Here is a 24,239-nt window from a genome sequence, read left to right on the forward strand (position 1 = left end):
AATCGAGAGTCGTACTAAGTGTAACGTCATTAAAAGTTGGTTTTTCGATGCGTAATTTTTTCGAGAAAACTTTTTTCGCGAAAATTGTAAAGCTCGTTGATACGAGTTCGTAGACATGTGGCACGCCTAAATTGGAGTTTCCCATCCTGAGAGGAGGTGATGTGTCTTATATGTATATGCCCACCTCCATCTAATATGAGGCCCTTTGGGGGCTCAATCACTTCGGAGGGGATGACAACTCCGAAGCTAAGCTTGCTCGGGCCAGGGCAATCTCAGGATGGGTGACCCACTAGGAAGTTGCTCGTGAGCTCCCAAAAACAAAACCGTGAGGGCTACGGCCAAAGCGGACAATATCGTGTTACGGCGAAGCGGTCCTGGGATGTGACAATTTAGTATCAGAGCCACTTGCCATGTGATGCAAGTGTGCCGACGAGGACGTCGGACTCCCAAGGGGGGTGGATTGTAATATCTAACATCGGCCAACGAAGATTGGGTGATGTGCCTTATATGCTCTGTTCGAAATATCGGCGATATCGCCGATATATCCCCGATATATCGCTGATATTTCGAATCCGATACGATAAGAGCATATCGGTCAACGCAAAAATGATGGTCAACGGTCAAATATCGGTCAAATTTTGATTTTTTTTTATTTTTTCAATTTTTATTTAATTTTTTAATATTTATTTTCTCTTTTTTAAAAAAAACTTATATTTGTTTTCATTTTTTCATATATATTTTTAATTTATATAAATTTTAAATATATATAATGAATTTCAAGTCTAAATAATCATTCTTAAATACCTATTTTTATTATTAGATGTCGTTCGTGTACTTTAATTGACATTAAATCAAGTATTTATTTTCTTTAGTTTACTTAGTACCGTTTTTTTAGTTTATTTGGTACATATTGAAGTATAATTTTATAAATTTTATTGAAAATAAGCAAATCCGATAAAACCGATATATCCCCTGATATATCGTTTTACCTCTCGACCGATACGATGCCGAAAACGATATTTAGACCATTGCTTATATGTACATGCCCATCTCCATGTAATACGAGGCTTTTTGGGGGCTCAATGTCTTCGGAGGGATGAGAACTCTGAAGTTAATCTTTCTCGGGTTAAAGCAATTTCAGGATGGGTGACCCACTGAGAAATTACTCGTGAACTCCTAGAAACAAAACTGTGAGGGCTACGCCCAAAGCGGACAATATCGTGTTACGGCAGAGCGATCCTGGGATGTGACAAAATCCCTTTTCTTCACATGCTTCATTCAGGTCATCCGCAAGGAACCATCAAAATCTGAAGAATGCTGGAAAATAGATAAATGGGGTGTTAGCAACCAATGTTAGGGTGGAGATGCATGTTGTAATTTTTGCGCAACCTTGGGTTGTGTCACAGGGTTGCTAGTTCTAATATTTTGTTTAGATGATTAGAACTAGGACAAAATGCAACTATAAACTCTACTTTTAGTTCGTTTGGATGTTGAACAAATTTATGCATCATTTGGTTGCTATTTATGGTTGAATTATGGATTGAGTAATATGTTTTCATGTTTTCGTTTAGATGCAATGGTAGATGAGCAGATATGTGGTTTTGATGATTTATGTAGTGCTTGTTCATGAGACATACAATGAATATAGCAACTAATTAAAATGCAACATGCATTATTTAACAAAAGATGTTATAGTCTTATGTGTTTTTTTTTAGCCAAAATATGTTAAAATGTCAAATCTATCATTTTAGAGGAAGAAAATACATAATAGTGTTGGGAACAGCTCATGTAATGATGTCATCTTTTGGTGCCAAAATGGAGTTTTGGAGACGGGTGATGGAAACTAAAAACTTCAGGGAGTAAAGTTATTAAAACGAAAGTTGAAGGAGTGAACTAATGAGAGTCCAAAAGTTGAGGTAAGTAAACTGAATTTTGTCATATTATTAATCCAGCATCATTACATAAACAAGTAATTTGATGTAGATTGTAGTGACCTCTATTACACATTACATGAAACACAAGATATTCAACAGATTTTTAAGAAATACCTATATACAAAACGAGAACAAAAAGTAGTATAATTATTATGATCCCATCTAAGAGATGATACACCTACTAATACAGGGCGACCCTAATCTTCTCTTGACTTGAGTATTCTCTTGAATCTCCTCCAGGTGCAAGATGATTTCTTTAAATGTAGGTCGGCAATCTGGATTCGGGTGCCAGCAATTTTTTAAAAGCCTATATTGTGCACAAGCAAAGCAGGATTACTCCACAATCTTGCAAAGCAAATACATGTCTAGCTCATTTACATATATGCAAGAAGGTAATCTATTGTGACTAATCATGTCGTACTTTCTAAGTTACGGGAATCCTGTATTATTTAGTACATATGGCTGCAAGTTATATACTTGTGCGTGTTAAACAATATATATACTTGTAGTACAAAAACACTCACGATCTAATTCGTTCTGGGTATAAATACGAGTAGAGAGGTGGTCTTGAATGTTCATATGCTCTCTTGTCTGCAATTTGTTCAGGATCCTCTGCGAGATTTGGTGGTCCTCCCAGAAACATCTGTAAGCAAAACCATGAATATGAGTTATGTTTGATCTTTACACTTACAAAGAATTATTTCTATCAGCCTGAGCTAGAGGAAATGCACCTCATGTACTATTAGAGCAAATGAGAAGATATCGATACTCTTCCCATACGATTCTCGGCGATAAACCTCTGGCGCCATATACCGATCTAGCATATACGATGACAATAATTTAGGAGAGTAATTAAGCACCAGATTATTATAACAATACAAAATTTTGTGTCAAAAGACATTCTTACATGAGCCTGTCCTTCCTGTCATTTTATAACCTGATACATCATTGTGCTGGGCGATTTTGCTTAAGCCAAAATCTGTGACCTTAAGGCGTCCAGCTTCGTCTTGTAACACATTTCTAGACCAACATAGAAGAAGCATTAGCTTCCAAGGAGGGTTGAATGGAACAATTTACTTTAGTAGACCGTCATGTTTTCTTTACTTCGTACCTTGGTGTCAAATCTCTATGGATTATAGGGCGCGGTTTATGCTCATGGAGATAATTCATGCCTCTGCAAGATTTTAGAAGATATAACCAATATATTGTTGACACTAATAATGGAGTACACAGATGAATATAAATGAGGATATCACATAAATATTAGGACACATATATTAGGCAAACAAGATTTGATAAAAGCTAATAGATGGGACAATAACCAGTTACATATCAATCGCGTAAGTACCTGGCAATATCTAAAGCATAACCAATAACTGTTTGCAGATCAAGTCTTCCTTTCTTTTTCAATATATCATGTAAACTTCCCTAATACATTCACATTGATGGAAGAAAACATTAGCATGAACTCAGAAAGAACATGAAAAATTACAGCCAAAGAATATTTACATTGCAAAGAAACTCAGTAAGGAAGATCAAGCGATCAGGGTGCTTCATGACCCCAAGGAATTGCACTATGTTAGGGTGTCGCAACCGTTGCCACAAAGCAAGTTCTTTAAGAAAAAGATCCCTGCAATTGGCAAGTTAGTTAATGTTCCTTGAATCCAGTGAGGAAAGATATCTGCATTACAATCTCTCATAGTTCAATCTATTTAGAAAGATAACAAACAGCAGATTGATTGCAACTATAAATCAAAGTAAAAATCATAACAAAAGTACTGCATCTCGGTAGTTACAACATGTTAACATGAAATAGAGCAGTTCCTCAAACATTTATATAATGAGTACAAACCAGGAAACCAATGAAGACAGAAAACTCACTTCACAGTGGGTTTAGAAGCGATGGAAGGACGGATTGTTTTAGCAGCAACTTCAGTGCCGCGCCACTTTACTAAATAAATTTCACCATATGCTCCCTGCTTTACTAATTTTATTTCACATATGAAGCATGAAAAGTGTAATATAGAAGCAGGTGCAGAGGTTCAATATTTAACAAAATAATATTAAATAAAAATATATTTAGAACTATTAGTTCCCAGTAAAATTTCAAATGATAATACCACCTCTCCAATAAGTGTTGCCTCGTCCATGTTCACCTCTTTATAAGAAATTACATAGCAAGGAAGATGAGAGTCAAGCCCCACCTAATCGTAATCATAGTAGAAGAATAAGTGGAGAAGAATCGATACAACATAGGATTCAAGAAATCTTTTTTAGAATACATGTGTGAGTGAAGTGGTGAAGTGAGAAAAAAAATGGAAGTGATATATTACCGGATCTATTCCACCCCTATCCTCCAATATCTTGCAAATCCCATCATGACCAAAGCTACGTGCATCCGACAATGGCTGCAATATCATTCTTGTCAAATATACCTCAAAACATGTACTCGATCATAATAACTGATATGATTGAAGATGGATGAACTTACAGTGCGACCCCAACGATCTTTGCAGTTAACATCGGCACCTTTCTGGAGAAGTAGAACAACAATTTCGGTGCAGCCTTCACATGAGGCCAAATGAAGAGCTGTTCTCTTATCATAGTCGCCAAGATCCGGCTCCACGCCTTTCTCTAACTCCAGCATCACCCCTGCTCTATCCCCCTTACTTGAACAATATAGCAACCTGTATGGACCTTCTGGAGTACACTTTTTGGGCTTCTGCATCATTCCCACCTTGTCAAACCAAAATTCAAACAAGAAATTCGAACCATACATAAAAGACTCAAACTACGTTACAAGAATTCAATGTTTAATCCAAAACCTCTATTATTTTCCAAGGAAATCAATGAAACATAACGTAAATGTAAGGCTCAAGGCTTTCCTTGTCTAATTTAATCAAATTAAACTGTCAAGTATGAACAGATAAGATTAATTATGATACCTTTGATGACAACAATGATGATGGAGGTTTGCAATCTTCCATGATTAAGCAATTAGATAAAGAAGAGAGAGCGAGTATGAAATGAAGGGGACAATAAAATTGGATTAAGGATAAGTGATGCATTCGGAGTCTCCGAGGTATATATGGTGTCTTGAACATTATAATCTAGAAGCTAGTGAACCTCGAAATCTTCACCGAGTTAAAATTAAGGGTGAGTTGACTTGGTGCGATTGGTTTATGAGATTATATGTAAAAGGGCTGAAGAAATAGTATTGGTTTGGCTGATAATCTTAAAGTTAGAATTTGCTGTGGTTTGTCAGTAGCCAATAGTTAAGGGGTTTAGAGTTGGCGGGATATTTCAATTTTCTCAAGGGCTAGACAAACGTCGCTATAGTTTTATCCGCCAACTACAACTCCTTTATATTTATCAGTTACCAGGTGATGATATATGATCACTCTATTAACAATTCTCTACAGTCCAAGTTTTTTTTTTTGAAAATTTTTATTATTAGTTATCACCTAATGTAATTACATGAACAAGGTGACAACAATAACCAAGAATATTGTAAAGAACAGAAATTGAAACCATTTTACTAAATTTTGATTAATATTTCAATGTTCGGAACCTTAAATTGAAATTAAAACCGTTTAGTACCGAAACATCATAGAAATGAGAATATGCTCTTCATATCATTCTGTTGATCCTAGTTTATCATCATCCGCCTCAAAAGCTTTCCTCAGGTTCTCTTCATCTGTCTCAAAAGCCTTTCTTGCTTGTTTTAGCTCTTCATTCATAGACAGCAATTCTTTACAGCGGTTAAGTTTTGGAGCATCCTGAAGAAATAGTTGTGTTAATCTTTTCTTACCAGACATAACAAAGGTAACATGGCATACCAAAGTGCAACTAATAATAAGAATCCTATACCAAAGACTATGATCATTAACATAGAAGAGTAAGAAAGTTTTCAAGTACTCCAAATTCCAAGGTCTTCAGACAATCCAAAATTCAATATTTAAGATATATCATTAGCCTGTACTGACTAACCATCAGACTTGCCTCCTTATTTTCATTTTTGATGTTCAGAGCATGGTAAATTCCAACTAGAGTACTATTTCCTTGTACAGATTATCCTAACAGAGCAAATGTATATATCCTACTGAACTAGTAATTGGCATTGAAAAAATAAAGAATTTTAAATCCAGACTGTAGTACCATTCCAATTTCTCATGGGTAAGGATATTATATACAGCATCGAAGATACCTTGCGGATTAGGTAGAGAAAATCCTCCACTGATAGCTTTCCCCTATTTGATCCAGTATCTTGGGCTTTATGTACCTGCATTAAGTTTTATAATTGGGTGTATTCTAACAATACCTACATTGACATATTTAGCCTACTACATATCAAGTGTACTAACCAAATCGGTGATGTATTCAACCACTATGTCCTCCATGAGAGCCACACTCTCCGGAAGAGGCTGCACAGCACAGATAAGCGGTCAATACATTAAAAAAGTAATATGATAAAGTAAGATGATAATAAAATTTCAGTGTTCAACATTGAAGTTGCATACATTGGGATCATCTCCAAAACCATACATCATGTGCTGCACTGTATGATGCACAAAAGATCCAACCAAAAATCATAAGAAAAATTGGAGGGCAAATAACTTATTCAATCGAACGAAAAAAAAACAACTTAAATAATGCATAATAATTGTAACCAGAGGGCAGCAAATAGGCGATTACTAACATTCTTTTTGGAAGACTCCACGTTTGCGCTTAAAGGAAGTTTCAGCTGGCTGTGAGGGTCCAGCTTTCGCTTTCAAGGATGAACCTTCCCCTGCAGAAAACTTGCTCATCGTATGATAGAATCTGTCCAGAACATTGCCACACATTAATACATTATCTAACAATATATAATCATTATATCAAATACTACCCAAGTTTAATTTACTTTTCAGCAATTAGTAATTTAGTTTTTGGGGTTATTTCAACTAACAGTAAACCAAGGTTAACTTCATTTTTTGAAAGGTTCATTTAGATCATCATAGAAAATAAAATGTAAGCGGAATGAGTAGGCAGCAAATTCAAGATGAAGGAAAACACATACTACTCCTTACCAAGAGCTCCAAGTAAAGAGTACTATTTGTCTATTTGTAAAGAAGAGATAGCCATGGCTCTTTTGACTTGGCTTCCTTGTCGAGTCAATTCATTCTTCCACAAAAAAAAATCTGTTATGAACAGGAGCAGGAAAGTCATGCCATTTGCAGGAAACATATATCAATCAAAACTTCATATTAAATTAGGTCTTCAAGCGGTTGTCAGCTTAGTCAGGGTTTGATTTGACAAATGTGGTGCATGACAACAAGGAGAGTTGGATTGACGACCCAACAGCAACCAAGCAGCAACGGAGAAAGGTGAGTTGGTTACAAACTCACCGAGTTTTAAACCCAGATTATGTGACACAGTCTTTGCCCTTCTCTTCTTTTCTGCTATTCAATACCTTCTTCGCTCAACAGGCCTATAAGCTGAACAACATATGAGCAATTAATTAAGAATATTAAAAACAACATATGAGGAATGACACATCATAGTTGGCAGATGACAGAAGTTCTGCAAGCAATGTAAGATTTAATTAACCGATTATGTACAGTACATGATCATTTGTTTTAATGTTGTCTGTGAAATCAAAGTTTCATATTTTAGGATTGTTACAGAATTGCGACAAGATGACAAACTAAAAACAATGCAGATTGAAAATTGGGTGTTGTGAATGAATTGAAAAAATAAACAGCAAAAGAATATCATTTTGGAAAAAACACTTTGGAAAGTTTAGCATACATATTAGTACAATGTATGCAAACCGAATACATAAATGCAGAGATTATAGAGCAGACAAGCATAGATCTATTATGGTTTAGTCAGTTTTGATGATTTGGGGCCAAATAAAATTCCTTTATTCCAATGTCTATGTTCTCTAATTGAAAAAATTGTCTTAGTTGTTCAAAGTTTTAACTTTTGAATGGGAAGTTTTTTTTTCTTTTCTGCTTTCAGGGTATATCATGCATGATGCATGCGACACTCCAAGCAATTCCCTGATGTAAGTAGCCAATTAAAATCAAGAAAAACCGAAAGTAAAGGCTTTGTGAGCAAAGTAATGGTTCTACGATGCAATTTTAATAGTGTGAATCATGGACCTGCAGCCTAAATTCGATGGAAGCAGCTAGTTTAGCATCAACAGAGTGGATAATGTATTCCGTAGAGAGATACGCATGCGTGAGTGCACAAATGAAACAACTAAATTATAAGCAAAGAATGTGTATGTTTTAAAAAAGGAAAAGTACGGGAAGCTCATACATACACCTCAAAGACAAAGAATAACCTTGCAATCAAATTTAAACAGAAATAGACATGTTATCATTAGTTCCTTCAAAATATTCTCAGACACTTGTATTAGCGAAACTAAACTCCTCATCCCTCATTTCCTTGTCCAAAAAGTCTGGTGTTCTGAGTAGTAAGAAAAACTAAACTTAATCACCTCTAGTGAGCAGTGAGCAATCTCGCAACCTCAACGCTGAAACTTGGCTGAAACTGTGTCAACTTGCTGATCTGAGCCTGCTAGCCCTGACCTGGAACAACGAAATCAAAGGGAATCAAATCCATTTTAACCTATCAGTACAGCAAAATGCCCAAGATTATTACGGTCAAGATTCGAACCCAATTCTATCCACCCTGTCATTATCAGTTTAAAACCAAACAGAAACCCAAAAACAGGCACAAATCAATAACCATACCTGTAAACCCAGAATCGCCTTCCTTCCTGTTACCCAATAATTTCTACTGTTTCTATATCCCCACGCCAGAAACCAGGGGTGAAACCGTCTTCTTACGTCAAAACAGGATTCTGCAGCGTGTGCTGCCATCCAGTGTAAGCGCGCAGTCCATGTCCACGTGGAACTCGTATATCAACCGTTGATTTCATGGCCAATCAATGACTGGTGATTAGGGACTTGATTCTTAACCATATGTTCCCCTCCCCTCCCCCATTCTCTCTCTCTCTCTCTCTCTCTCAAATTCATCAGTCTCTTCTCTTCAAGCTTCCATCTTTTATTTCAATGATTCAGGATTTATAGTTTTCTTCCATCTCTGAATTTGTTTATTGGATTCAGGTATTCATCCTCATTTAATAACCATCCCGTATTTATTTTCCAGTTTTGATCTCAAGAGTAGGCTTGATTTCTAGGGTTCTGAGTTTCCAGGGTTTCCGTTTTGGGTTTCTGACATTGATTTTGTTTCAAGATTTCAATTGAAGAGAAGAGAGAATTTGGGTTCGTGTAGTCTAAGGTGTTAGATTCAAACGGGGTTTCTGTTGGTTAGATTCAAGCTAGCGTCTTTTTCCATCTTTTTATGGCATTTGAATGCCAGGTGAACACTGAGTTTGATTCCCAAGTCGAAGCTAAAAGAGATTCATGTGCCGAACAGCAAACAAGTGTGATTTCAAAACCCAAACAGCTTTTGTCAAGCAATAGGTCGATCACTGACCTTCCTCCGGCTTTGATATCTGAAATTCTGCATTGCCTAGACCCCAAAGAGCTAGGCGTAGTCTCGTGTGCATCGGCCTATCTCTGTAGGCTCGCGTCCGAGCACCATGTTTGGAAGGAGTTCTACTGTGAGAGATGGGGGCTTTCTTCGGCTTCGGGACTTTCTGATGACGAGTCGTGGAAGAAGTACTTTGTCGAAAGGGAGTTTAGGAGTAGGACTTTTATGGGACGGTATAGCATGGAGATTTTGTATGGTCATGCTGAACCTGTTCGAACAGTTTTCCTTCTGGCCTCGGCAAAGCTCATCTTTACGTCGGGGTATGACCAAACGGTGAAAATGTGGAACATGGAGCAAGGCTTGTTGATTGCTTCTTCAAGGTCTCTTGGTTGCACTATCCGTGCTGTTGCTGCCGATACCAAACTCCTGGTTGCTGGCGGCACGGATGGTTTCATCCACTGTTGGCAGGCAGTGGAGGGCTGTCCGCACTTGTTTGATATCAGGGGTCCTCAAACGCAGACTACTGAGTTTCGTCTGTGGGAGCATCAGGGTCCCATAACATCCCTTGCGTTGGATCTTACAAGGATCTATAGCGGTTCGTGGGATATGACCGTTCGTGTATGGGATCGACTTTCACTCGAGTGTGTTAAGGTCTTGAGGCACAGTGATTGGGTCGGGGCCCTCGTACCTCATGATACTACAGTTGCTAGCACAGCTGGTTCGGATGTCTATGTTTGGGATACTAATAGTGGGAATCTGATGACCCTTATTCATAATGCTCATGTTGGCAAAAGTTGCTCCTTGGCCAGAAACCACAAAGGTGATTTTCTATTTACGGGAGGGGAAGATGGTGCAATTCACATGTATGAAATTCTGAGTCAGGGGCTTGAGACTAATCAAAATTTGGCTGCAACATGGATCCCTCACACAGGTCCTGTGCAGTCCCTTGCGTTTGAGTTTCCATGGCTTGTTTCTGCTTCTGGTGATGGGAAGCTATCACTTATTGATGTAAGAAAGCTTTTAAAGACCAGAAGGCGTCCTTCAGGGACAAATGCTTCACGTGTTAAACACGAAGACCGGAGCAGTGTAGAACCCCCACAGAGAATGCTACATGGATTTGCAAAGAATCTCCTTTCAGTTCACATTGGTGCCGATCGTATTGTATGTGGCGGTGAGGAAGGTGTTGTTAGGATCTGGAACTTCACACAGGCTTTGGAGATTGAGCGAAGGGCTCATGCTTTAAAAGGAATACGACTAGAGAATAGGATGAGGCGGCGTAGGCTCCATACAGAGAATAGCAGCAAAGCTGGTCGCACTGATCAATGCTCAGTTGCAGCCAAGAAGAATCCAGTCACTGGTGAAAGGAGTGGTTGGCACAGTAAACGTGGGGCGAGCAGCAAGCTGAAAGCGTAGTAACCAGATTAATGCTCGATGTACGCTTTTGAAAAGTATGGCCTTTCTACTGTGATTTGTACAACATATGGTTTAAGCAGGTTAGCTAACTAATTGTACTTTCCTCTTTCGTTACTAGATTTGTGGTTTTGTCTGGCCATCTCAATCATTGACTCTTTTTTTAGACAGAAAAATTGAAAGAATGTTGGTTTCTTGCTTTCTAAAGATCTCTGTATCATTTTGTGTTTTCTCCGGAACTGTTGTTACCAACAGTCTGATGCCAATGTGTGAGAGGTAGTCTGCCTAAATTTTGTAACCTGAAACGGGACAGATTGAACAACAATTTGTCGATGATTAAATTGTTCCAGATTATTCTTTTTAAGGTGTACTTGTCTTTCGCTCCTCATGCTGTTGATTGCTTATGCAACTGTATCTTAGATGGGATCTTAGGTTGCACTTCACTCAATCCAGGAGGATACCTGTGAATAAGTGCTGGTAAGGTGTGAAATTGGACCGTAAATTTTAAGAAAAATGCTGCAAGGAAACTAGGAGAAGGAATTGAAACTTCCTTCAGGTTCAGAAAGAAAGAGAGAAATATAAAGAGCTTGTTGCATAGCTCAAAGCCTCAAACCACCCTCCTCTTCTTCAACTTCATTCTTGAGAGAGAGAGAGAGAGAGAGAGAGAAACTGAAAGAGGAGAGAGAGAGATGGGAAATTGCCAAGCCATAGATGCAGCAACTTTGGTGATACTGAGTAATAAGAACCACGCCCACACAACCTCAACCTCTCCTGATAAAGTTTATATCCACATTTCTCTGTGTTTTAATCCGTCTCCCTCCATTGTATGATTTTCCATTGATTTGAAAATCTTCTCAAAAAACGATTTTTCTTTTTGAAAAAAAAACAGAACGATTTTTTATCCACAGCATATAAATTATGCGAAATCGGAAAGTTTTGATGAACACCTCACCGTAAAACTTACACGAGTCGAGAGGATGAGTCCAACCTTCGAAGATCCCTAAAACCGCAACTTCCCCACTTCCAAATCTATACTCGGCACACCACTGTATGATTATAATTTCTAATTTTCTATTCAAATTCTCCTCACCTCTCAACTTCCAATTCGCATGCTTTCACTCTTAAAGCTGCTTTGGTTACTCAGAAAGCTCGAAATTGATTAACAAAACAGAAGAGAATTTTGAGTTTTGGGTTTGAAATAGTGAAAATGGCTTTCTGGGTGTTGGAATACTTAGGCTGGATTAGAAAGATTGAATTTTTACATGTTTTCAAGTCATCAAGCTTGAACTTTTATCATCCATTTGAAGCTGTACATTGTCATTCATGTTGGGATTGTGTGATCCAATGGTCTTGTATTAAATTAGTCTATTTTTTTGGAGGTTGGTTTTGGATTGTTTCTATTGGATCACTCTGATTGTGGCAGGATATTGAACTGTTTCTGTTGTTGGTTGGACAGCAGATGTGGAATTGTAGGATAGATATTTTTTGGATTATCCTTTAGATGCTTTTAAAGTTTTATGATCTCATAAGACTAATTAGTCCATTCCTGAACTTTTTTGGAGATTGCAAGAGAGTTAGGGATGTAGTATTTGTTAACTTGGGGATAGAATAGCCGCGCTTGCTGTAGTGTGTGTTTTATCTTACCTGTTTGTTAGAGATGACTTTAAGAGTTTCTGGTATGCTTAGCGTCATTATAACTTGGCTGTTCTAGAATGGATGTTGACTGGAAATGGGGTTGGCTCATCAGAAAATATTGAACAACTGATTGGGACATCTAAGTTGAGCTGACAAATCCGACCGTGATTACCTATATCATTTCTTATTAAAATTCTCTTCTTTAGCTTTTAGATATTCAAGTTTGTTATTTGTGATTGGATACATGGTACTTGATTAAAGCACTGCATGAATTTAATATTTTTCTTATTGGCTACATTTTCTCTTGCTGTGTTAACCTAAACTGCAACTATCCTTTTGTGAATTTGCAAATTAGTGTCTATTTCTCAAAGACAAGCTAGATATTTGCAATATCTTTACGATATTGTTTTCATTCTAGTACTGATCTCCTCACATAAATCTGTTAATGTAAGTTCTGGGTACTTTTTCGGTTGGTATAATTTCTTAAATGTGCCTCGGCAGACTTGATTCTTGTAGGTTACTCTGTACGTGGTATATTTCTAAATCATGAACGCTGACCAGCATTTGCTTTTTGTTTCAATTCTCTTCTTCCTTTGTTTTATGCTGAAACGCATGTTAACATTATGTTCAGGAGAAAGTGGTGAATGATGCCGGTCAAGTCTAAAGATGAAGATCCACACTTAGAACCAGGAGCACAGATTGTCTTGCAATCAACTATACAACCTTGGTGGCGTGGAGCGGGAAATAGTTTGTCTTTTGGTGGAAGTGCTTTAGCATCAACTTTTGCAGAACATGGTAACAGTGTTGTGATGAATGGAGCTAGGCAGTCACAAGCTGATGCTGAGCTGGATGGCAGAGCTAACCTCAACAAAATTATACAGACTACAATAGGATCATAGTCTGGTACTTACTATTAGAATTATCATCTCCCGTGGAAAATGTCAAGTTTTATATAACCAGGAAAGCTAGAAATTTATACTACAATAGGATCACTAGTAAGTTATTTAATCTAGGAAAAAACCATGGCATTGTTCTCTAATTTTGTTTTCATTGTGAGACTTCAAAATAGAATACATAATCAATTTCAATATACTGAGAGATATCATTTGATATGAGAAAAAAGGAATAGATGAAGTTTTTGGTTATATGTATATTTTATTTATTTGGTTGTATGATTTAGATAGTGCTTATGAATTGGATTGACTAGAACTTGATACACTTGCGAGTTGAGACTACCATCTGTTATTGGTTTTTACAATATATGTATACATTCTATATTGTTTTGGGTATGGTTTGGGTATGGTTGAGATAGCGTAAAAGAATAAAACAATCTTTATGTCTCTTTTACTGGTATCTGCAGAAACCGTGTCGCACTCCTTCATTTCTTATTTTTTATGCCCCGATACTCTACTTGTTTCCGCTAAGAAATGTGTGAATTAACCCCTGTTGCCACTCTGGTTTCTAGGGCCACCATGCAGAAATGAGAATTCTATAATTAGTTCTACTATATTCCTGTAATTCATCTACTTGAAAGAACATTCTGGTTTCTCTATCTGTTTCTTAAAATGTTATAAAAACTAATAGTATTTTCCGTGCAACATTTCCAGCACTATATCATTTTTAAATAATAATAATTTGTATATTGCTCCCCCCCTTGAAAATTTTCTGGTGTTCAGTTTATGGTTCTGTTCTACGAATTTCTTTTTTTGGGTTATGTAAAGAATTTTTACTAGTTTCCATTGAATAATGCAGGTTTTAACATCATATCCATATCAACAATGCAGTGGGATGTTGACTCAGTACGGGCCACAGGCTATAAATGCAAATTGCAGTAATTTTTTCATAATATATAGCATCAGGGAAGCTTCAATGAAATACACCCAGTTGAACTGAAGCGCTTCCATTTTTCTTTTTTCCAATTAAATGGTGTCTTCACTTTCTTGCTGCAATCTATTGGAATCACTTTCTAGGTATCACACTCATGGAAAAACAGGGTAATTAAGACTAATATCATTCACTGATTTGAAGGCTTCATACAGAAATCAAAACATTATATGATAGTTTAATTTAGAAACCTACATGCGGCCTTTAAAGTAAACTAGGATAATTACATAATTACAAGATTTTTATATTTCTCAGTATGTACAGTATATAGCTAATATCATGTTTAGGCAATAAGTACCAATCACCACCACTTCAAAAAAAAAATGCAAGTTTACTGCTCGGCTGAGTTTAAGCATACTTAATGTTCAATTATGAAGCCCATAAGTATCATTAGAGAAAAGTAGCAACCAAACATGATGTCAAAAATCGAAGCCATGAAAAACTCTAAAACAATGTCAATAAATCGAAATCATCTTATCGTCACAGCGGATCGTTACTGACTTCATAGTACAACTCAGTCGAATTGATTAATTACAAACCAAATTTATAATGCAAGACTTATATCAAATGGAAATGTAAAAATCTTCTCAATCCTCACCACAAAAATAAAATAAGGCAACTTCGAAGTCTTCAAAGTTGTCCGTCGATTCTGCTAATTCACACCTGCGGAACTATCCACTACACCATCGAATAAGTGCACCGGGATTACAAAACACAAAACCGATAAGCTTTGCAGCTCGTATGAATAAAACAACCAAAATAACATGCATAGTAATACGAGAATAAATATTGAAACATCCAATTATAAATGTACTCATGAGTCAAAAGACAACCCATCTTGTTGTCTAATAATATCTGAAATATGAGTGCTTATGAGAAATCAGGCAACTCATATGTTTACCCAATTACATTTATAATACGGGTACTCATGAGACCCAGATACTCATTCGTTACCCCACATGTAGTACACCGCCGGGCATTGGGCAACCCATATGTCACCCAATAATCCCAAAAATATGGGTACTCATAAGCCGGTAACCCATATGTTACCTCTCATGTTAGTACACCGGCAGACAGACTAGAGCTCTAACTGTATCGTAACTGTCGCCCGGCCAAGGCTAGGTTCTGACATGCCAACACGTCCGAAGACAACAAAAATGTTTTAACATAACTCAAGTTAAAACCACGTACAACACAATCATCACATGTTATTGTACAAAACCAAGTGACATTCTCAAATAACAAATATCAATGTTATAAATGAACTTATTTTGCAAACGGAAATATGACAGTATATAATATGGCAACCCATATATATGTATCTGATGATTGCTCGATTACTCGACATCAATATTTAACCCTGTACGCATCATTAGTAGTATAAAGCAAGAGGGTATCGTTCACAAACCGGGGATCCAGCCAGGGCTTAGGATCACAACACTTAACACGAATTCATAAAGATATAAAAGAGTTTGATATATAGGTTCGGATTGAGTTATAAAAACAGTAAATAAAATCTAAACTAATATATACATGTGATCAACCAACCAACACATAAACAGTCACCAAAACAACTCACATAAAGAAATCGAAACAAGTTCTATATCTATCTTGAGAATCATGTCGAGACCTCCTTATAAACACTTAAGGTTGGATCATGCAATTAGGGTTCTAAGCAGTAACCTAAACACATAGACACTTAACACATTCGATTAATACCAAGCAGCCATAATCGAAATCTAACATGTTCATCTTCATCATGTAATTCCAAAGCCATGCACATTGAATTCATTAAGCATGTCACCTACTTAACCAACAATCATGCAATTCGAAAATCACATAGAAAAGAGTAACATGTTCTTAGCATAAGTCTTTAATCCAACAACCTAAATATCATGCTACAAGCATAGTCATAACACTTAGGAATCGAAATTGTTCATACATAGTACACGGCAGAAACCACAAACAGAAAATCCATAAAACCAAAACATAAATTCGAATCTTTATATAAATTGAATCAAGTAGCAATTTCATAGACAAAATTGAAACAAGATTACACTACACAAATCGCAAGCTCATCCAAGAACAAGAAAAACCTAAAAACCGAATTGAAACAAAGAGTGAATCATGGTTACACTTTATAAATCAAGCAATTCCACAAGTATAGCTGTGACTTCTAGGGGATGAAACATTCTTCACAAGCGTGCTTGAAGGCTATAGATTGGTGGAGAATGGTGGAATCGGTTTTAGGATTTCTTGCAAAGGTAAGGGATTGATTCGGCAGAGCTAGGCTTGTGCTTGTGTGCAAGGTTGATGATCATCTGAACGGGAAGGCCGAGCCTCTATATATAGGAGTCTATGAAGCCCTCTTGCCGTCCCTTAAGGAGATAAAATCCAATTGGGAAGCTGAAATCTTCTTTGTTATGGATTTTGATTCATGTACTCCAAATCCAACTTGATGTGGGAAACCAAATCCAATAGGGAGACCACATAAGGGCTGCATGGCATCTCTCTTGGTCCAACTAGGAGTAGCTAGGCCGGCTCTTCTTCTCCTTCTTCAAGTCGAAGATGATTTCCTTGTCTCACTAGGAATGCATCACGACATCTCTACTCCCTTTCCAAGTATGATTTGTCTTTCCTGAAAAGAATTCGACGATTAAGGAATAGGAAAGAATGAAAATAGGAAAGTAGAGTCCTAGTCGAGTAAGGAATCTTAGCTCAATAAGGAGTTCTACACTTAGCACAATTTCATCATCAATTTATCTAAATTCGAAATATCTCTCCTTAGAACATAGAAATGACAAATATGAACCTAAAACAACTAAATAAGAAGTAACAAAGCATAAGAATAGGGTATATAAACATTAAGAACGTCACACTTTGTGCTCCTATCAATAACCCCAGACTTAGACTTTGCTAGTCCCTTAGCAAACACTAAAAAGGGAAATCAAAACATGAAACAAAAATCAAAACACTAAAACTAACGACACAACTAATGCTCACGACACACATACTAATGCCTTCAACATTTTGTCTCAGAGATCTTCAAACTCATAGCATCAAGAATAGCACTCAATCGAAATAGATAAGATGAATTCAATGGTTAATAAACATGAGATTTCGTTCAACAAGACATGGCAGAAACAAAGGTGGAATTAAGCTCAACATGTTCAAAACAAGTTCAAATTCAACTCACAAGGGATATGCACTCCAAATCTTTTCTCTCAAGAACATGGCATATGCTTAAAAGTTTTTCACACACAAGAGTTATAAACATAGTGAAATCGACAAACCTCATGAAAGATACCAATCATATGCACAAATGAACCCAAACCATATGCTTACTCATGAAACAAACTCCACAGATCAAGAGCTACTCATTTTAAGAATCATGCGGATCTTTGGAAAAGGGAAGGCTTAGGCTCGGCATGGATATATTTTTCAGGGTAAAGGAATCACAAAGGTCATCCTCAAGACTTAGCAGAGCAAAACATTCACCTTATTTCGCCATACTCCATAAAACAAGGGCCAAATATCATCATGTTGGACCCATTCTTCACTTTAAACATTGTGAAAACGAACAAAGGCTAAAGTATAACATTATTGAGCCTTCAACAAATACATCACAACTCCAAATTCACATAAACAAGTGCCATGCCGTGATATCTTCATCATTTTTCTCAAACCGTGTATGTCTTTTTTTCTTTTTTTCTTTTCTCACGGCATCATTCAAATTTTTTTCTTTTTCATACTCTTTTCACGGCACCACACTTGAATCAAATCATCACTCCATATTAACATCCAAAATCGGCTCTACCAAGCCTTAAAGACAAGGTAGAGATATAACTATACTAAGCAAGGATATAACATGTTGGTAATGAAAGAATAGGCTTAACGTAGGCTCAAAGGGGTTAACACTAAGGTGTCCTAAGTAGGGCTCAAAAACGGCTTTTTGGCTTAAAGTGGTGGAATTTCTAAAAAGATCCAACAATCATTTTCAAAATCAGAGTATATTATGACATAAAGTTTCGAAAGCTTCACAAAGTAAGTTCTAGCATTCTCTAGTTCATTGCAATTTTATGGCATATGAATTGATCAAAATAGATGTAATGAGGTTATAAAGCCAAGAAACGATAGAATAAACTCTCCAAAAAAGGCACATATATATATGGCTCGAATCTCACTTAGGTTACATGAATTCAAACAAGTAAGGAACATGTTCATTCTGTACCTAAGTTTCAAAATCCTCATCTACTACATGTTCGTACAAAATCTACACATCGATTAACCATCAAATAAAAATGAAGTTCAATTAAATATCATGATCATCTATCAACCATAAATTCAAAGATCAACTCATCCTAGACAGTTAAAGGCATACCTAGGACTCAGAACAAAAACAACTTAACAAAACAACTTAAAAAATTGAAAAACAGAACCAAAAATTACACTAAAATTCGAAAATCAAAACAACAAAATTGAAACACATAAGCATCAAACAATAGAATACAACGAATGATGTATACCCCACCCCACACTTAAAACTTACATTGCCCTCAATGTACAATATGATAAGCAACGAAAATAAAAAAGAGATAAGGGATAAGAAAATGCAAACACTCGTTGATGGTTCCGTCATTGGCTTAAGTTTAGAGTCTATAGCCTATACTTCTTCAAAATATCACTTGCTTGCCATAGGATCAAGGAGAGAGATCTCCTCCACATTATGCTCCACCATAGTACGGCTTCAAGCGATGTCCATTGACCGTGAATTCCTTTCCATGCACCATACTTTTGATCTGAATAGCACCAGAAGGAAAAATATTAGTAACAACAAACGGTCCAAGCCACCTAGAACGGAGCTTGCCCGGAAACAATTTAAGTGGAGAATTAAACAAAAGAACTTTCTACCCAACGACAAAGTGTTTCTTCCTAATCATGCGGTCATGGAACGTCTTAGTCTTCTCCTTGCAAACCAATGCTGAATCATAGGCCTCATTTCTAATTTCTTCAAGCTCATGCAATTGTAACTTCCTATGCAATCCGGCCTCATCAATGTCCATGTTAAAATTCTTCACATCCCACCATGCACGATGTTCAAGCTCCACATGAAGGTGGCACGCCTTGCCATAGCCTAATCGAAATGGTGACATGCAAACAGGAGTCTTGTATGCCGTCCTATAGGCCCAAAGAGCATCATCCAATCGTTGAGACCAATCCTTGCGTGATGGTCCAACAGACGTCTCCAAAATTCTCTTGATCTCACGATTAGATAGCTCCACTTGTCCACTTGTTTGGGGGTGATAAGGCATAGCAACCTTATGCTTGATTCCATACTTCTTCAACAACTCCTCAATGATCCGGTTGCAAAAGTGAGATCCTCCATCACTAATGATAACTCGCGGCATACCAAACCTAGAGAAAATGTTAGAACGAAGGAAATCTGCAACAACTCAAGAATCATTAGTCCGGGTGGCTTTTGCTTCCACCAATTTCGAAACATAGTCAACACAAACGAGTATGTACAAGAAATCATTAGAGCTAGGAAAAGGTCTCATGAAATCAATACCCCAACAATCAAATATTTCAACATATATAATCGGTGTCATAGGCATTTGATCTCTAGATCCAAAGTTTCCCATGCGATGGCATCTATCACAAGTCATGCAAAGATGATATGCATCTTTGAAAATCGTAGGCCAAAAGAAACCACATTCTAACATCTTTAGAGCAGTCCTACGTGAACCAAAATGTCCTCCACAAGATTCAGAATGGCAAAAAGTAAGTACAGAATGATGTTCGGATTCAGGGACACACCTCCTAATGATTTGATCAACACAATGTTTCCACAAGTATGGTTCATCCCAAACATAATACTTAGCTAATGCCTTGAGTCTATTCTTTTAAGCATGCGATAAAGTATCCGGAAATTGCTTAGAAACAAGATAATTCACAATATCTGCATATCATGGCTCACTTACCTCAACTCGAAAGAGTTGCTCATCCGGAAAGCTTTCTTGGATAGCCAAGGGCTCGGCATCTCTCACTAAACGACTCAAGTGATCCGCCACAACATTTTCACTTCCCTTCTTGTCCTTGATCTCAAGATCGAACTCTTGAAGTAGAAGAATCCATCGAATCAATCTTGGTTTGGCATCCTTCTTCGTCATTAAGTACTTCAAAGCTGCATGGTCAGTGTAAACAATAACTTTAGATTGAAGTAAGTAAGAACGAAACTTATCTAGAGTAAAGATCACGGCAAGAAATTCTTTTTCAGTTGTGGTGTAGTTCTGTTGAGCATCATTGAGCGTTCGTGAGGCATAATAGATGGCGTAGGGCTGCTTATCCTTCCTCTGCCCTAGCACGGCTCCTACTACATAGTCGGAGGCATCACACATCAACTCAAATAGCAGGGACCAATCCGGTGGTGCCATGATAGGTGCCGAAGTTAAGAGCTTCTTCAAAGTCTCGAATGCAAGCTTGCAATCATCATCAAAGTGAAAGGGAACGTCCTTTTGAAGCAATGAATTCATTGGTCTCGCAATCTTGGAAAAGTCCTTGATAAACCTACGATAGAACCCTGCATGTCCAAGAAACGATCGAACATCCCTCACATTTGTGGGGAGGGGTATGTGACGCACAAGATCTATTTTAGACTTATCAACCTCAATTCCTCTAGATGAAACAATATGGCCTAAGACAATGCTTTGCGTGACCATGAAATTACATTTTTCCCAATTCAACACCAAGTTAGTTTCTTCACAATGTTTAAGCACAAATTCAACATTCTCTAGGCAAGTTTCGAAATTTTCACCATTGACAGAAAAATCATCCATGAAAACTTCAATTTTAGAACCAATATACTCAGAGAAAATGTGATACATGCAACGTTGAAAGAATGCCCAGCTAACCTCTCAAGCATTTGATCTATGAATGGAAGCGGCATATGGTCCTTCCTTGTTGTAGCATTGGGCTTCCTATAGTCGATACACACTCGATGACCAGTCACTGTCCTTTGAGGCACCAACTCGTTATCTTTGTTCTTCACCACCGTGATTCCTGACTTCTTTGGCACAACTTGAATGGGAGAGATCCACCTACTATCCGAGATGGGGTAGATCACGCCATAATCGTGCAACTTAGTGATTTCATCATTTACAACTTGCATCATTGGTGGGTGAAGGCGTCTCTGACCTTCCTTGGTTGGTTTGGCACCATCTTCAAGCAAAATTCGGTGCACACACATGGTAGGGCTGATTCCTTTGATGTCGGCTAGGGTCCATCCTATTGCCGTCTTATGTCTCTTAAGCACTTCAATCAATCTCTCCTCTTGTTCCTCGTTGACTGCAGATGAAATGATCACGGGCAATGTATCCTCATCTCCTAAAAACGCATACTTCAAGTGGTCCGGAAGAACCTTAAGATCAAGGTTTGGAGCTTGCACCACAGAAGGAAGATTCTTGTTAGTAGTTAAGAGAATTGGACTAGGAGAGACATAGCTTACCTCACGTGCAACCTCAAGAGAGGTCACGTTCTCAAGAATGAAGGATGGCACGGCATTGTTAGCTTCTAACTCCGAAATGTTAGACCCATCATTTGTAAATCTGGCCCCTTGGGCAATGGTGAGTGACAACTCGTCATGTGCCAAGATATCCAGATAGTTATCTGCAAGGGAATCAAGAATGTGAACTGAAAAACAATCACCTAACTCCGAAAGAGGATACCTGATAGCGTCAAAGATGTTGAAGCTAATCACTTCACCATCGAACTCAAAGGTGAGTGATCCACTAAACACATCAATTTTTGTTCTTGCAGTCCTCATGAAGGGACGGCCCAACAAGATGGGGACCTCCTTGTCATCTGCCTCCGTTAGCTCCATGTCAATGACATAGAAGTCTGCATGGAAAATTAAGCTCGAAACCTGCACAAGGACATCTTCAACATAGCCCAAAGGGACTTTGTTGGAACAATCAGCCAATCGAATCACAACATTGTCACGTTTCAAATCACCTAGACCTAGGTCCTCATAGATATAATAGGGCATTACATTGATAGATGCACCTAAGTCTAGCATTATCTTTTCAAATGTCATGTTTACGATTGTACAAGGGATAGAAAAACTCGCTGGATCCTTAAGCTTTGGTGGTAGCTTCCTTTGGAGCATGGCAGAAACCGTCTAACTCATTGTGACAACCTCCTTCTCTCGAGTCATCCTCTTATTGGTGCACAATTCTTTCAAAAACTTAGCATACGTAGGATTTTGTTGTATGCATTCAATAAGAGGCATGTTCACTTCCACCTTCTTGAAGATGTCGAACATGGCTTGATCAGAGTCATCCTTCTTTTGCTTTGCAAATCTACTAGGGAAGGGAACACGAGGAAGATCATTAGTTGAAACCAAACCACTAGAGTTAGGATCCTTACCTTTGTCATGCACGGCATGATCTCCTTGTGGAAGAGACACAACATCATTTTCCTTAGAGGAGGCAGGGTCCTTCTCTAAGTCCTTGACATTGAAACTCTCGGCCTCTTGTCCTTTAGAAGGCACGGCCTTCTTGTTTTGCTGCAATGGAGCATCCAAGATCCTCCCACTTCTTGTAATCATGGCCTTCACGTTAGGATTAGGCTCAGTTTGGCTCGGCAACTTTCCTCCTTCATGGATCTTGCCCATGAAGTCGATCACTTGTCACATCTGCTTCTTAAGCTCGGTTATGTCCTTAGAATGAGCTTGTTGACTTATATCTAAAGCTTGAGTAGCAGAGTTTAGATTTTGTTGCCCTTGAGCAAGTGACTTCAAAAGTTCATCATAGTTAGGTGAAGATGCATTATTTGAACCATGATCATTAGAGTTAAAGGGAACAGAACCGTGAGGTACCTGAGACCTCACAAGCAAACCTGAAGGACGAGGTTCTTGACCTTGAGCATTGGACGGTTGAGCATTGTTGCTCCAACAAAAATTTGGATGATCTCTAAGTCCAGGGTTGTATGTGTTCGAGTATGGATCATACCTAGGCCTTTGTTGCCCCATAAAGTTCAACTCTTCTTCAGTCATTGCACCATTTGGACAATTATCAGTCGTGTGATCTTTGAAAGAACAAATGCCGCATGCTTGAGGGTTGATGCTTGAACCATTGAATGCCTTGACTAGCACGTCAAGCTTCCTTTCTAAAGTCGCCATCTGATTCCTTGCATCAACATCATACACCCCACGGCTCTTACTTCCTCTCTTCTCCTTGGAACTAAATTGGCGATTGTTGTCAGCCAAGTCATCAATCAAGGTGTAAGCTTCTTGACCGGTCTTCATTGATCAAATGCTTGAGAGGTTAGCTGGTCATATGCCATTGTCATTCATTGATCAAATGCTTGAGAGGTTAGCTGGTCATTCTTTCTATTGTTTCCTTGATGGATATAGTGGATACAACCAAATAAGTGTTGCGGAAGAAGATCAAGAGAAGACTACGTTCACATGCCCTTTTGGTACGTTTGCTTATCGTCGCATGCCTTTTGGTTTATGCAATGCTCCAAGTACGTTTCAACGTTGTATGTATCACATTTTCTCTGAGTATATTGGTTCTAAAATTGAAGTTTTCATGGATGATTTTTCTGTCTATAGTGAAGATTTCGAAACTTGCCTAGAGAATGTTGAATTAGTGCTTAAACGTTGTGAAGAAACTAACTTGGTTTTGAATTGGGAAAAATGTCATTTCATGGTCACGCAAGGCATTGTCTTAGGCCATATTGTTTCATCTAGAGGAATTGAGGTTGATAAGTCTAAAATAGATCTTGTGTGTCACTTACCCCTCCCCACAAGTGTTAGGGATGTTCGATCGTTTCTTGGACATGCAGGTTTCTATCGTAGTTTTATCAAGGACTTTTCCAAGATTGCGA

General features: G+C 37.8%; 3 protein-coding genes across 8 annotated transcripts; 1 reads left to right on the forward strand and 2 right to left on the reverse strand.

Annotated features, from left to right (window-relative positions):
* Positions 1–1,923: 1,923 nt before the first annotated feature.
* LOC126787825 (integrin-linked protein kinase 1-like) lies at positions 1,924–5,669 on the reverse strand. Of its 3 annotated transcripts, none has more exons than XM_050513738.1 (12): positions 5,535–5,669; positions 4,426–4,671; positions 4,268–4,342; positions 4,058–4,138; positions 3,816–3,910; positions 3,444–3,564; positions 3,283–3,362; positions 3,046–3,108; positions 2,842–2,954; positions 2,666–2,751; positions 2,459–2,577; positions 1,924–2,241 (listed from the first exon to the last, which is right to left on the reverse strand). In XM_050513738.1, the coding sequence occupies exons 2-12, from the start codon at positions 4,663–4,665 to the stop codon at positions 2,097–2,099; spliced, it is 1,218 nt and encodes a 405-aa protein (XP_050369695.1). In that variant the 5' UTR covers positions 4,666–4,671; positions 5,535–5,669; the 3' UTR covers positions 1,924–2,096. The 3 variants fall into 3 exon arrangements, with proteins under 3 accessions (XP_050369695.1, XP_050369696.1, XP_050369694.1); XM_050513739.1 differs by having other exon boundaries at positions 4,426–4,656; positions 5,535–5,651; XM_050513737.1 differs by lacking the exon at positions 5,535–5,669 and adding an exon at positions 4,880–5,337 and having other exon boundaries at positions 4,426–4,656.
* LOC126787842 (transcription initiation factor TFIID subunit 13-like) lies at positions 5,455–8,711 on the reverse strand. 2 transcript variants are annotated; one of them, XM_050513758.1, is made up of 9 exons: positions 8,678–8,711; positions 8,422–8,512; positions 7,322–7,411; positions 7,004–7,114; positions 6,634–6,755; positions 6,455–6,492; positions 6,299–6,358; positions 6,142–6,216; positions 5,455–5,713 (listed from the first exon to the last, which is right to left on the reverse strand). In XM_050513758.1, exons 5-9 carry the CDS (start codon positions 6,740–6,742, stop codon positions 5,570–5,572), a joined length of 426 nt encoding a protein of 141 aa, XP_050369715.1. In that variant the 5' UTR covers positions 6,743–6,755; positions 7,004–7,114; positions 7,322–7,411; positions 8,422–8,512; positions 8,678–8,711; the 3' UTR covers positions 5,455–5,569. The 2 variants fall into 2 exon arrangements, with proteins under 2 accessions (XP_050369715.1, XP_050369713.1); XM_050513756.1 differs by having other exon boundaries at positions 7,004–7,097; positions 8,678–8,710.
* A 251-nt stretch (positions 8,712–8,962) lies between these two features.
* On the forward strand, positions 8,963–14,343 carry LOC126787824 (F-box/WD-40 repeat-containing protein At5g21040). Of its 3 annotated transcripts, none has more exons than XR_007671276.1 (3): positions 8,963–10,915; positions 13,099–13,370; positions 14,220–14,343. XR_007671276.1 is itself a non-coding variant. In XM_050513736.1 (1 exon), the coding sequence occupies exon 1, from the start codon at positions 9,291–9,293 to the stop codon at positions 10,833–10,835; it is 1,545 nt and encodes a 514-aa protein (XP_050369693.1). In that variant the 5' UTR covers positions 8,963–9,290; the 3' UTR covers positions 10,836–11,196. The 3 variants fall into 3 exon arrangements, 1 of the variants encoding a protein (XP_050369693.1); XR_007671277.1 differs by having other exon boundaries at positions 8,963–10,870; XM_050513736.1 differs by lacking the exons at positions 13,099–13,370; positions 14,220–14,343 and having other exon boundaries at positions 8,963–11,196.
* The last annotated feature ends 9,896 nt before the right edge of the window (positions 14,344–24,239 follow it).

The sequence above is a fragment of the Argentina anserina genome, chromosome 3, assembly GCF_933775445.1.
Source record: "Argentina anserina chromosome 3, drPotAnse1.1, whole genome shotgun sequence".
Taxonomy (NCBI): domain Eukaryota; kingdom Viridiplantae; phylum Streptophyta; class Magnoliopsida; order Rosales; family Rosaceae; genus Argentina; species Argentina anserina.

Excerpts from the sequence above, each read along its gene's own strand:
- LOC126787825 (XM_050513737.1), bottom strand. The coding sequence starts at position 5,038 with ATGTTCAAGACACCATATATACCTCGGAGACTCCGAATGCATCACTTA. Across the intron at positions 3,109-3,282 it reads TATGCTTTAGATATTGCCAG|AGGCATGAATTATCTCCATG; the intron begins GTACTTACGCGA and ends AAAATCTTGCAG. Across the intron at positions 2,752-2,841 it reads GACAGGAAGGACAGGCTCAT|ATCGGTATATGGCGCCAGAG; the intron begins GTAAGAATGTCT and ends CGTATATGCTAG.
- LOC126787842 (XM_050513758.1), bottom strand. The coding sequence starts at position 6,742 with ATGAGCAAGTTTTCTGCAGGGGAAGGTTCATCCTTGAAAGCGAAAGCT. Across the intron at positions 6,359-6,454 it reads GTTTTGGAGATGATCCCAAT|CCTCTTCCGGAGAGTGTGGC; the intron begins GTATGCAACTTC and ends TGTGCTGTGCAG. Across the intron at positions 5,714-6,141 it reads TTCTCTACCTAATCCGCAAG|GATGCTCCAAAACTTAACCG; the intron begins GTATCTTCGATG and ends CTATTTCTTCAG.
- LOC126787824 (XM_050513736.1), top strand. The coding sequence starts at position 9,291 with ATGGCATTTGAATGCCAGGTGAACACTGAGTTTGATTCCCAAGTCGAA.